The 13370-nt window shown below is 33.6% G+C and overlaps 1 protein-coding gene across 1 annotated transcript in view; it reads left to right on the top strand.

Annotated features, from left to right (window-relative positions):
• Positions 1-6665: 6665 nt before the first annotated feature.
• The window catches only part of LOC134852031 (putative zinc finger protein C09F5.3), a 54349-nt gene continuing 47644 nt past the window's right edge, over positions 6666-13370 (top strand). The window contains exon 1 of the mRNA XM_063868309.1: positions 6666-7088. Within this exon, the coding sequence (XP_063724379.1) occupies positions 6666-7088 (423 nt within the window). The remainder of the gene's footprint in view (positions 7089-13370) is intronic.

Here is a 13370-nt window from a genome sequence, read left to right as displayed (position 1 = left end):
TGGGAAAATGTTTGGAATATTGGGAGTATAGAGACGTATTGTATGCTCATCGTCCAAAAACTTAGTTTCTGTTCCTGCTGGTAGATAAAACTTTGATGGAACTGAACCACTGTTTGTGCAATATCTTAGCGAATCAACTGTTTTTGGAGTTAAATCAATGAGTAAATGACCATAAGGAGTAGATGTTGCATCTTGATACCACTCTTTCAATTGAGATCCTAGACCTAGTTGTTGACTTAATGTATTGATTTGTGAAACATCTCTCGGTGACTTGAAAAGGACTCTATGTGTATTTTGTAACTCAACATCTCTTCCCAATTTGCTTTGATGAAACAATTTATGCTTAATATATATTGTATTCAGTCCCCTGTGTCTTCCAGCAGTAGCAACTTTTACAAACTGCTTAGAATTTGAAATTTCTTCACAAGAATCATCAAATATTAACAGGTATTTTGTTCCATTATTGGGAAGGTTTTCAATCAGTTCAAAGTCAACTCCTTGGATAAACTTAAGGTTTCTTCTTTGCATTTGTCCATAAAGAGGTTGATAATGTTGATAAAAATAAAAAATTTTGTCAAACTTTGGTTGAAATGTACCAATTTTTAACCACTCAAAAATAAGATGTGATTTTCCAGATCCACTCGGTCCAACTAGCGAAATAAAAACTCGTTCTTTGGTAGAAATTATTTTGTTCATAGCTTTGGAGAATGTAAAATATAACCGACTGTACTTGATAAAATTGCTACCCAAACAGTTGTTTCTTCAAATGTAGTGGATAACATTATTCGAACAATTGCACATGCTAGTATTAAAACTATGACAAAAAATTGGCACATAAACACTAAAAGAGATCTATTACACGTACGTCCAAAAAACTTCCAAGATTTTCGTTCATGATTCTCCTCATCAAAAACAAAATTTCCTAAATTTAATTGCTTGTCACATTCATCATCCATCTCAACTCTGGAACGAAAAAATTGATAATGACTAACATTTAAATTTCAAAAACACAATAATACAAAATTATTAAGGTAATTTACAATTTATTAAAAAAACATCGAGTCCATGTTCCGTATGCAAATGCTTTTCTTTCTGCACAGTGAAGAGTATTTGCATGACGAAATGGGTAGTTGCTACACCTCCAATCATATTCTTCATCTTTGAAAATCAAATTCTGAACTTTTGGACATGCGTAGTCATCCAAGTTTGTAACCTTTGTTTCCAAAATTTCTGACAGAATTTTACATTTTTCATAACCTTTTAGCAAAAAACTCCGTTTCTGGAGCTTTTAGTTTTTTCAATATTTTTTCAAGCTCAGTATAATTTTCATGGCCACTGTTCCAATTGATTCCATGAAGATGCTTCGTACACCAAGTAGACTGAGATGTAGCTTTGAATTTTTTGGGAGGAAGAAAGGAATATCCCACAGTTTGTCCATTTTGATAAACTCCTAACTCTTTAACTATTTTGTTTTCAATACACTCAATATCCAAAACAACTAGACTCATGATGGTAACTGTTTTCGCTGAAAATTTTTGTTAGAATAACTAACAATCGAACAATGCATATACTGATGAAGCAAAAATTTTAACATATAAACAAAAGATTAATCCAGTCACGTGACCAAGAAAACAAGAACTTGGAAATCTAGGTAAAACAAAACAATAACCAGGTCCCTTATAAGTAGTAGAATTCACAGATCCAGCTGCATCATGTAAAATTGCATGAAGTCTGAAAACTTTTGAATTTGCAAAAAAGTAATCCATACAAGAATTTCCGTATCCAATTAGACCCCCAAAAGGAAATTTTTGGTCCATTTCTTTCAAATTTATGTTTGGGTCCAAAACAATACAGGTACAAAGAAAGTAATTTTTTCTTTTTGTATTTGATGAAAAGTCATGCTTTATCAAATCAAAATTTCTGAGAACTTCATTCAATTTCTGAACGTTCATTTTCTACAGTGCATTCGTCAATAATGATACAAGTTTTTTTGAATGTTTCTACATAAGACAAAACTGAGGGGATAAAATCAACCAAATTATCATACTCTTCTTTTTCCAACTGAAAATTCTGATTGTTCTTCCAAGTGTTTCCTTTTCTACGATACTCTATAAGATCTATTTTTTTAACATCTGAACGATAACTTAGAAAAATTTTTCGTCTTCCATTATGCAAAGTCCACTCAAATTGAGAAATTTGTGATTCTGTATCCAAATCTTGCAATTTTGGTAAATTTTGAGATTCCAAAACTGTTAGTGAAAATTTCTGGGACTTTTCTTGTAGGACGATATGAAAAAGTCCCAATTTATTTTGAAGCTTTAAAATAAGATTTCTTGAAAAACCAATGTTCCAACTCATACTGCTCAGCTCAAAGAAGTTTTAAGAATGATTCAAGAAGATGAATATTTGAATTACCTAACTATAATAACATCACTCAACAACAAAATTATTGAACCTTACAGTTCTCAACAAACATAAAATCTCCCAAGACTTGGGCAAGTTCTTAGAATTCGTTCAAAGTATAGTTGACATAGGCAACTTGCTTCAAGACTTCGTTCTCCTTTGCAGTGAAGAGTCGAATCTGAATGTAGGGTGGCTTGTTCACACTGTACTTCTTGATTGTGACACACACCCTTCTTTTCTTGTATGTTGCTACGTCATACACCGCATGACAGTTTGCAAGTTCCTGCTCCATGGTTGAGTCTTTGTCAGAATAGGGTTCCAATACAGGAACGAGTCCAAGGTTTTCAGCATCGTGAATAACAGTATTCCGTATTGCTGATATCCTTTCCCCTTCTTTTTCACCAAGATAGACTTGCTGGGTTTTTTCGAATTTTCCAGATTCATTTTTCTTTAGCAATTGGAAGCAAGGTTCAAAGTAAATTTTTCCATTGTAGGGTTTTTGGGACCAAGAAAATCTCCCAATCCTTTTTTGGTTCTTAGCAAATTCAATATAGTTGGGAAGGATATCTTTTCGTGAATACATTTTTGATTTAAGATTCAGAACCAACTGATCAGTAGTAGATATTTCAAAATAAGGATATTTGTAAATTTATAGAAATTAGGAAATCTAGATGACTCACTGTACAATCCATATAAGGTATTATTACCTTATATGGAATAATGAGGAGGTGATGATCCAAATATGGACATTGCGTAGGTGATGGAACTACTATATAAGCAATTCAATATAGATAAAATTCATTTTCAACAAGTAATCGGTGATGGCATCTGCTATGTGTCAAGCATATCCCACTTTTTATTCGGACTACAATGCAAAATCTCTTTTTATCTCTGTCTCAGAAAACTTTTATGAAAAATTTATTGTTACCCAAGACTACTGTGTATCTAACCATTCATCATTCTGCCCAGTGGAAAATTGCAAATTTCACTAAGTATTAATCGGATCATCGCTCGATCAGATTTTGCAAAGATTAGATAAATATCATTTCACTTATCAAATTGTTGACTGTATATATACTTTATACAAATACAGATTTTATTTCAATATTATTTCATCAAGAGGTGAAGTTTTCAATCAATTGAATCGTGCAGTCGAACACAACTTGAAATGTAGAATACCGGAAAAATTACCCAGTGTTGCAAAGAAACGACTACTGCGAAAAAAATTCAAAAGACATTATCTCAGTTCTGCTCAGAAGCTTGCGTCCACTCAGACTCTTGGATCAGCTTTTTTGGAAAGGGTTCAAAAAGTTCAAAACTCAAAGTATGACACTGACTTGTTGAAAATTGTTGATTGTTTTATTGATGGTTTTGGTACCGTAAATAGTGAGCGTATCAATTTTTCTATTAATAATTGAATATTTGTTAATAAAAATCTTGTCAAAATTGTTTTTATTTAAATCAAGAGTTTTTTCGCAAGATGCAAATTTTGGTTTGATTTTTTCAACACGTTTGCAAAAATTTAATTAAACTTTTTTACAAGATGCAAAAATTGTTTTGGTTTTTTCAACAAGTGTGCAAAAATTTTCAACAAAATTTTGTGTTCGTGATTTTTTTGAAAACAAATGCAAAAATCTAACTTATTTTTTTTTTCATTTGCAAAAATTGCATAAATTTTTTGTAAAAACTTGTTAAATTAATGCTAAGAAATTTTCATAATTGCTGACTTTGAGTACTATTCCCTATCTTAATACATTGTTTTTCCAATATTTTTGATCATTCTACATGCAAAAAAGAGATTTTTTTTATGATCAAAATTAAAACAAAGATTTTCATTTTATTTAATTATTAACAAGGCAAGAAAATCCTCTTTCAGTTTTCTTTAAAATGCGAAAATATTTAATGAAATTTTTCTTAATTTGCGAGATTTTCTTTGATTTTTTTAACAAGTGTGTAAAAAAATTATGAAAAGTTTTGCATGGTGCAAAAATTAATGTAACGTTTTTAACATGCTTGCAAAAATTGGTTTAATTTTTTTGCCATCTTTCTAACAAAATTCTATAAAAGTATTTACCAGATGCATAATTAGTTTCATTTTTAACAAATTTTTACCATTGAAACTTCCTAATAAACTTTTCTATGATCTCTTTGTTCCTATCTCTTGAAAAAAAATTTACTAGATACAAAGAAATTAAATTACAAAGCACAAGACAGTAACCAATTTATTTACAAATCAAAGAGCTGTCGAGCAGCTGAGTTCTCAAAACTTTGCAAGTTCTCGATGGAGCGCAAAGCTGGTCTTGCCTCTATCACTGGTGGTTCGCTGACTGGAGTTCTTGTTTCAGAGAACCCCTCATCCTCTTCGATGGTAATTGGGTTGTCCACAGATCCCTCTTCCCAAGGAAAGAGGAAATCGTCGAATGGTTGGGCCACATATCTAGAGTCAGGAATTTCGGGGTAGTTCATTCCCACATGTTCGGCCACTTCCTCCATCATTTGCATTTCTCCAAGTTGATTCTCTGTAGGAGGTACTTGCGTTATCTGATTTTCGTTGAAATCCCTTCGCATCACTTCCACCATATGCCAGACTTGGATTGGGATGTCCATTTGTGCCAGAACAACTCCACAAACTGTTTCTCGCACTTGGATTTGTACTAAATCAGCCGAAAATTCCACCGAGAACATAAGGTTGTTGTTTTGTACTGAGAAGATCATTTTGAGCAATAAGTTGAGTAAATGATTAAAAGCAAGATTTACAGTTGAGAGGGAGAAATTTGCCGGTAGTTATGTTGAAATTATTGTATTTAGAGCTGAGAGAGGAGGTAGTTGACGGTAGTTAAGTTGAAAATAAAATGATTTTTAGTTAAGAGAGAGGGGTACCTTCAACTGGAATGTGTGGGTTTAACCAATGAGAATGAATTTTCCTTATTTGAATTGTAGTCGTGTCCAATTAGATTTTAGTTTCTTTTTATGGAATTCTTATAGAAAACTCGTGTCCAATTGGAAACAAAGCTCCATTTTACATATTGTCGTTTCCAATCACAAAAATGTTCACTTTTGTTCAAGTTGTTGTATCCAATCAGAGGAACCTTTCACGGACTTAAGTCTTCCAAATAAGTAAAAATATACACAAAAGCAATCGCAAAAATAAATGACCAAAAGTTGTTTGCTGTAAAAATAAGAAATATTGTCGATATAAGTAACAAAAGAAGAAAAATTAATAAAAGTAGCATCTCTGCTAGTCTTCTCATCAAGTTAACTGATTTTTTTGTATTTAATCGATGAGAAATTGCTGATTTTTCAGCAAATAATCAAGTTCTTTAATTTTGATGTAGATTTGAGATGTTAACTCAAAGTTGATGAATTTTTCAAAGCAAATCTCTGGAAATCTGATACCAAACCTGATCATGCAAGATTTTGAACTTTGAAAGTCCTTAAAAAATGGAGGAATAAAGCACTTTGCTGGGGAGTTTTAACAAATTTGGGAGTTGGATATGGAATAAAAAGAGTCTTTGAAATATTATCGTACGATTTTTTTATCAACTTCAAAATTTCTAAAATAAATAAAATTTCTTTTCTAGTCAAGTGTAACTCAGCTGTAAGTTTATAGCTTTGATAAGCAATATGTGAATCAAAAGTAAACTCTTTGATTGAGTAAGTTTCTCTAAAGAGACCTTTACTTAGTCGGAGAACTCTATTTTGGACAACATAAACGTCAAAAAATTGTGAAAAAAGTAAGAATCTACATCTATTTCATCAATAAGGAAATCACACGGAATATTTTCGAGGAAGTTCAAATGCTTTTTGATTGACATTCTTCAAAAACGAATATTTTGGATCCAAAGTTGTGACTAGAACTTTCAAAGGAATGACGTCATTACCATAATAGGAAAATTGCGTGGGTGTTGACGTCATTTCTATTTCTAGAATAACGTCATTATCATAAAGGGAACATTGCGTGGGTGGTGACGTCACTTCTAAATATAGAATGACATCATTACCATAAAAGGAAAATTGCGTAGGCGGTGACGTCACTTCTATTCAAAGAATGACGTCATTACCGTAAAAAGATAATTGCGTAGGCGTCTTTGATAGTATAAATACACTTATTTTATTGGGTTAAATCATTCATTTTGTTTGCCAATCAGAAACAGTCAACTGAATTTTACTTCAAATTTTACATTTCGTTACTTCACGAAAAGTAAGTATTTTCATTCAATTGGTACTTTAAGTTTTTAAATTTGGAACAATTTTTTTAGATAATGTCTGCCCTTAACCGAAACGAGAAAGTCAAATGTGAGGAATGTGGTCAGGAATACAGGAGAGCTGATAATGCGAGACATCGAAAAAGATGTGCTAAAGGAGTTGTTTCTTGTCCTGAATGTAAGTATTCCACTTACAATCAACAAGAAATGAGCTATCATATGGCTAAGAAGCATGCTCAACCAAGTTCGAAGCCGTCGACGGTTTGTTCTTCTTGTGAACAAGAGTTCCCGAGTTACTACTCTCTCCAGCAACATCGGAGAAAGGCACATGGAGCAAAACAACGGAAACCTAGTGCTACGGTAGCCGACTTGAACAAGATTGTGGAGGATGAGGGGGAAGATGGTGAAAAATTGAAGGAGGAACTTGGTGCATGTCAACATTTTCTAGTGGATACGGAGATGGAAAATGGGAGACACAAGGTATTTAACTTCCAAATGTCCAAGTTAGATACTAAAATCATTAACGAGAAACTTGAAGAAGTCTTCAACAAGCCAAAATCAACATTGCTCTGGGTTTTGTTCTTCGAAATATTGAGACTGGTGAATATCGATATTTCTACGCCCATGAAAACAATACTCTGTTTGAAAAATCCCACTTACTTTGTACGAAAGCGGATTTGATAACAATCCAAGGAAAAGTAGAAAAATTTGATATTATGGAGCAATGTACCCAAGAACGCCAGAGCACAAAGTGGCGATTCAAGTTGATTACTAACGTTACAATTTTTGCTGCTTTGCTGAAAAACATCCCAATGGGATGTCCAGACTCTGTCTTACCCGAACCTTTATTACGACATACGCAAGTGAAATGTCTTTTATCTAACAAAGACAAGGAACCTTACAAAGATCATTTGTGTCTTTTCCGCGCATTGGCCATGTACATGAACGGACACAATGATCTCGACACTCACACCTCCAGATATTTTACAGAATTCATAACAAAATCTGGTTATGATCCTAAAAATTTTCGTGGAGTTTCCGTTGAAGACTTACCTGTTGTCGAGGAAATAATTGAACGCAACATCTTTATTTACAATTTTGATATTCAAGAGGGAGAATATGTGGGAGAACTAGCACGAAGAAGTATTGGTAGATTTGATAAAACAGTCAAATTACTGCGATTCAACAATCATATCATTCATACAAATGATATAGATAGCTTCTTTAAGTGTTTCCGGTGTCCTAGTTGTGATAGTTTCTTCAAAAGATCCGAGTTTCTCAACAAAGATCCGAGTAAGGATCGTGTGAAACAAATTTACCCAAAGAACGTATATGAGCTTCGCGAAACCTTGTTTGAAAAGCTCGAAGGATTCAATCTTCCAGTTTCTGAAGACAACAAGCTTTTCAATAATCTAGCAATTTTCGACTTTGAGTCGATTTGTGTTCCTACAGAGGAACTAAAAGAGACGCAAACTACTACGTGGATTGGGAAACACGTTCCAATTTCAGTCTCTATATCATCGAATCTGATTGATGAACCCATCTTTTTGTACAACAAGGATCCACAGAACTTGATTATTGATTTTGTATCCAACCTCGAGCTGTTGGCTGAACAAAGTAAGCTAGAAATGAGAAAAAAATTTCAAGATATTGAAGTAGCTGTCAATGAAAGAATGAAAAAAAACTTTGATCAATTGAATGAGCGAGGCCAGAATTTTTCAAGTAACAAGTTTGAGTACGAAGATGAATGTATTGAAGATTCGGAAGAAGCAGATATGTCAACACAATTCTTGCGAATTCAGAAAAATCAACTCATCGATTTAAAACAACATCTGGAGAGATATGTAAATACTCTACCGGTTTTTGGATTTAACAGTGGTAGATATGATTTAAATTTGATCAAGTCCTACCTAATCCCCTATTTGATTCGCGATAAAGAACAAGAAACATCCGTCATCAAAAAAGCAAATGACTTTATATCTTTCAAGTTTGGAGATGTACAATTTCTCGACATAATGAAATTTCTGGGAGGGGCAACTACTTTGGACTCCTTTCTCAAAGCCTATAAAGCTAGCGAAACGAAAGGATTCTTTCCCTATGAGTGGTTTGATAACCCAGACAAACTTGATTTTCCAGGACTGCCCCCATATGAAGCATTTTTCAGTAAACTTAGAAACAACAATCCTCTAGACAAAGACTTTACTGATTATGAAAAACTGAGGAAGAGTGGACTTGAGGAACAGCAAGCACTGAAAAAACTTCAAATCAAGACTGTTCCTTCATCTGGTTTGGATAATTACAATTACTTACAAGAGACTTGGAAGAAAAATGGAATGACAGTGTTCAAAGACTTTTTGAAGTGGTACAACAACAAGGATGTAGTTCCAACCCTGGAGGCAATGCAAAAAATGATTCAGTTTTATCATAACAAGGGGATAGATATGTTGAAACTTGGATGTACACTTCCAAATCTAGCAAACATTTGTCTACACAAATCTACAAATTACAAATTTTATCCATTTTGCGAAAGTGATAAAGACTTGTGTGAAAAAATACGAGAAGACATGACTGGTGGGCCTTCGATTGTGTTCACTCGAAAAGCTGTTGTAGACGAAACCTTTATCAGAGATTCATCAAATATTTGTAAGTCAATCGTTGGAATTTATGCGAGTCAGCTTTACCCCTATTCAATGTGTCAAGATATGCCAACAGGACTGTATACGAGATGGGAGTTTGACACTGATATGCAGAAATTCAAGGCTAGACATAATCGAACTCGCAACTTTGAGAATATGGTCATGTCTTTCTTTCAAGAATCAAGACCAGAATGTAAAATTGAGAGCTTTTTTACATCTGGAAAACAGAAGAAAATTGACTGTTTTAATGTGGACGGTTATTGTGATCACTGTAAAACAGTATTCGAGGCAATGGGATGCTACTATCACTTTTGTTATTGTCAAGAAGCTCGTCCCTCCTTAACAGAACAGGATATCGAACGAGGAAATAAGAAGAGAGAGATGGATGAGATGAGACGAGAATACATTCAAGAGAAAGGATACAAAGTTGAAGAAATGTGGGAGTGTGACTGGTGGGAAAGTTTCAAAACCGACGAAAAGATCAAAAATCACGTCAGAACCCACTTTCCCTATAAAAGACCTCTTTCTACAGACTCTCTTCTAGCAAAGATAAAAGATGGATCTCTTTTTGGCTACGTTCAGTGCGACTTGGTTGTTCCAGATGAACTGAAATCAAAATTTGCGAATTTTCCTCCAATTTTCAAAAATACTGAGGTCGGAAGAAATGATATTGGAGATTACTTGAAAAACTATGCGATCGAGAACGAAATGTTAAAGCATCCTCAGAGAATGCTGATATCTAGTTTCAAGCTGGAAAATGGAACGGTTATAACTCCTCTCTTCAACTTTTATATGGAACTTGGATTACAGTGCACCAAAATTTACCGATTTGTTCAATATTCTCCTCGGAAGTGTTTCAATAATTTCGTTCAATCGGTGGTTGATGCAAGAAGAGAAGGAGATGAAAACCATTTGTCAGGAGTTGTAGCAGAAACAATGAAGCTCTTGGGCAATTCCTCCTATGGATATCAGATCATGGATAGATCCAGGCATACAATCACGAAGTATCTGAACGATGAAAAAACTCACAAGGCAATCAATGAACCACTGTTTAAGAGACTTAACACAGTTGAGAAGGACTTATATGAGGTGGAGTTGTTGAAGTCAACCATTGAGCACAGAGAACCCACCATTGTTGGTTTTTTCATACTTCAGTATGCAAAACTGAGAATGTTGGAACTCTACTATAACTTCTTTGACAAGTTCTGTGATGTGAATAAATTTGAAGAGTTGGAGATGGACACAGACTCACTTTACTTGGCACTTGCAGAAGAAAATTTGTACGATTGCATTCAACCAGATAAGAGAGCTGCTTGGGAAAAAATGAGGGAGAGTGATTGCAGAAATTCCTTCAAGGCGGATGCAAAACCTAATTTTTTTCCTCGAACCTGTTGTAGTATCCATAAAAAACATGATAAGCGGGAGCCGGGACTTTTCAAAGAAGAATTTAGGTGCACAGAAATGCTCTGTTTATGTAGTAAGACATATTGCTGCTATGACAACAAGTCAGACAAATTCAAATTTAGCAGCAAAGGATTGAATAAGCGGGTTCTAGAAGACTCTGGAGATGGACCTTTAGCAAAGTATAGGAGAGTGCTTGATGAAGCAATTAATCTTACATCTACTAACAGAGGATTCAGAACTATAAATCATATGGTGGCTACATATGAACAGACAAAGAAAGGATTAAGCTATTTTTATCCAAAAAGACAAGTACAAGATGATGGAATTCATACAAAACCACTGAACTTATAAGAACTGATCTGGTCAAGTAAATTTATTCATGATGTTGTATTATATTGGGTTTATGATGTTAAAATGTAAAATGTTGAGGTAAACTTGTTATACAATGCAGTGATTTATATACTTTCTTTGTAATTTAAACTTTTTTCTCAAACAACTTGACTTTTTTCGAAGTCTCTGTAGGTTCAGAATAGATTCAGATAGGTAGAAAGTAAAAATATCTAATAAATTAAACAAAATCTTATCGTGTTTTGAATTTTTTCGAAAAAATTTTTTTGATAAAAATTCCAAGTTTTTGCACAAAAACTCTTACCATTGACTTACCATCCACCAAAAAAAACTTAATATTTAACCTTAATTCTACACAAAATGAACAATCAATTGTTCCAAATTAGGAAACGCACGCCGAGATTTTTGCGAAAAAATTACACAAAAACCAAAAAATTTTCGTTTTTCTTTCTCTTACCATCACACTGAAACCTTACCATTGGTATTCCCTATCTTAATACATTGTAGACTCTATACCCAATCTTAATACATAGCTGGCGGACCGGATGCTCTATTCCTTATCTTAATACATGGGGGTCAGCCTCCTCCCCCCCCCCCCCCCCATTCCCCCCCACTCCCCCCCCCCCCCACTTAACCTCCAACATCTACTACTTCCTTCTGTGAGATTCTGCTTCTGTATGAAATAAGAGTGTTGGTTATCCTTCAGAATTATACGCGCTGGCATGCTAAGCCCTTTTAAAAAATGTTGAGTTTTCGAAGGAAGTTCAAAAGTTTAAATATCACAGAAACTTTTCATATTAATGATCTTTTGTCACACATTTAGTCTAGTCCCTTTGTCGTTACTGATGAACTCCATAACTTTGATGTAGTCTTCTTTTCGAAAAAACATTTCTAAATACTTTAAGTTGCTTTGTTAAGGATATCAAATTCCTCAAATCTAGGTTTCTTCACCTAAGTTTGATCGTTTTTGATCGTCAAAATTTTTTGAAAGACCCAATAAAGCTGCCCGAGCAACTTTTTTCGAATCAATTTCTTTTCAAATTTTTCAATTTTTCAGTAAGGTGTATCAAACGTCTTGTTTTGAACAATTTTTGCAAAACCAAATTATACAAAGGAAACAAAGTTTGATGTTTTTGTTTTTGAAAATGTTCCAAGGCTTGAGCATGAAAAAAAACTCTCGGAAAACACTGAAAACGCGCAGTTTATTGAAGTTGGTCGATAGTTTTGAAAATCTAGTGGGTTTTTGAACAGTGGGAGTACTTTTGCTTTTTTCAATTTGCTGCAAAAAACATCTTAGTTTTTGCAAGCGTTAGTAACTAACGTTAAGTGCGTTATATTTATTGATTGTCCATCGATTATTGCGCAAGTAGTACAATACAAGATTCAATGGGTTTTTATGTTTAGTTGCCGCAGTATATCAAAACGTTGCTTCCTTGTTATGTACAAAAAGTTACAGATTGACAATTCAAAAGCACCTTGTTTACATAACTGTGATTTAGCAGAGCCAAAGGAAGTCCCCTAGATTTGAAAAAAAAACTCCCGTACACAAAAATCTCAAAAATACAGAAAAAAAAACATATAAACAGCCGAATACAAATTTCTTCCTGATTTTTAATGTTCAGAGGAAACAGTTTAATCATTACAAATCTTAGAATGAAAAAGGAGATTCTGTAAAATACTGAAATGGACATATTAGACAGTCATAGTAATTTAGGCAAATAGAACAACAGCATTTGAAGAAACTTTCTCAGAGAAACAAAAAATTAATAAAAACATATAGGACTTATTCAAATTTTTCTCGACCAATTCAAATCATATAAGACTAATTGAATTGTTAGACGTTTTTGAAACAAACCTAAAACCTCCAAAAACTTTTTTACTCAAGTTTTTTCAAAAAATTATACGTTACTTAAACGTTCCCAAACTTAAAATGAAAAACTACAATATTTTTGTCAGTGCACTTAGATGCATCAAGGTTCTGCAAAACTGGTCTGATTTCAATTAATTGATCATTTATTTTTTGGTCTGTATAATTTTAGTCTGTATATTTTTTACCAGCTCTATGTTTTGATTTAAAAATCATTTTGCGCTTTTGTACTGTGCACCTGGACTTTTTCTAAAGTTTTTCTGCTTCTGTGAGATTCTGCTTCTGTATGAAATAAGAGCGTTGGTTATCCTTCAGAATTATACGCGCTGGCATGCTAAGCCCTTTTAAAAATGTTGAGTTTTCGAAGGAAGTTCAAAAGTTTAAATATCACAGAAACTTTTCATATTAATGATCTTTTGTCACACATTTAGTCTAGTCCCTTTGTCGTTACTGATGAACTCCATAATTTTGATGTAGTCTTCTTTTCGAAAATACATTTCTAAATAC

The sequence above is a fragment of the Symsagittifera roscoffensis genome, chromosome 7 (assembly GCF_963678635.1).
Source record: "Symsagittifera roscoffensis chromosome 7, txSymRosc1.1, whole genome shotgun sequence".
Lineage (NCBI taxonomy): Eukaryota > Metazoa > Xenacoelomorpha > Acoela > Convolutidae > Symsagittifera > Symsagittifera roscoffensis.
This window is presented reverse-complemented; position numbering and strand designations above follow the sequence as displayed.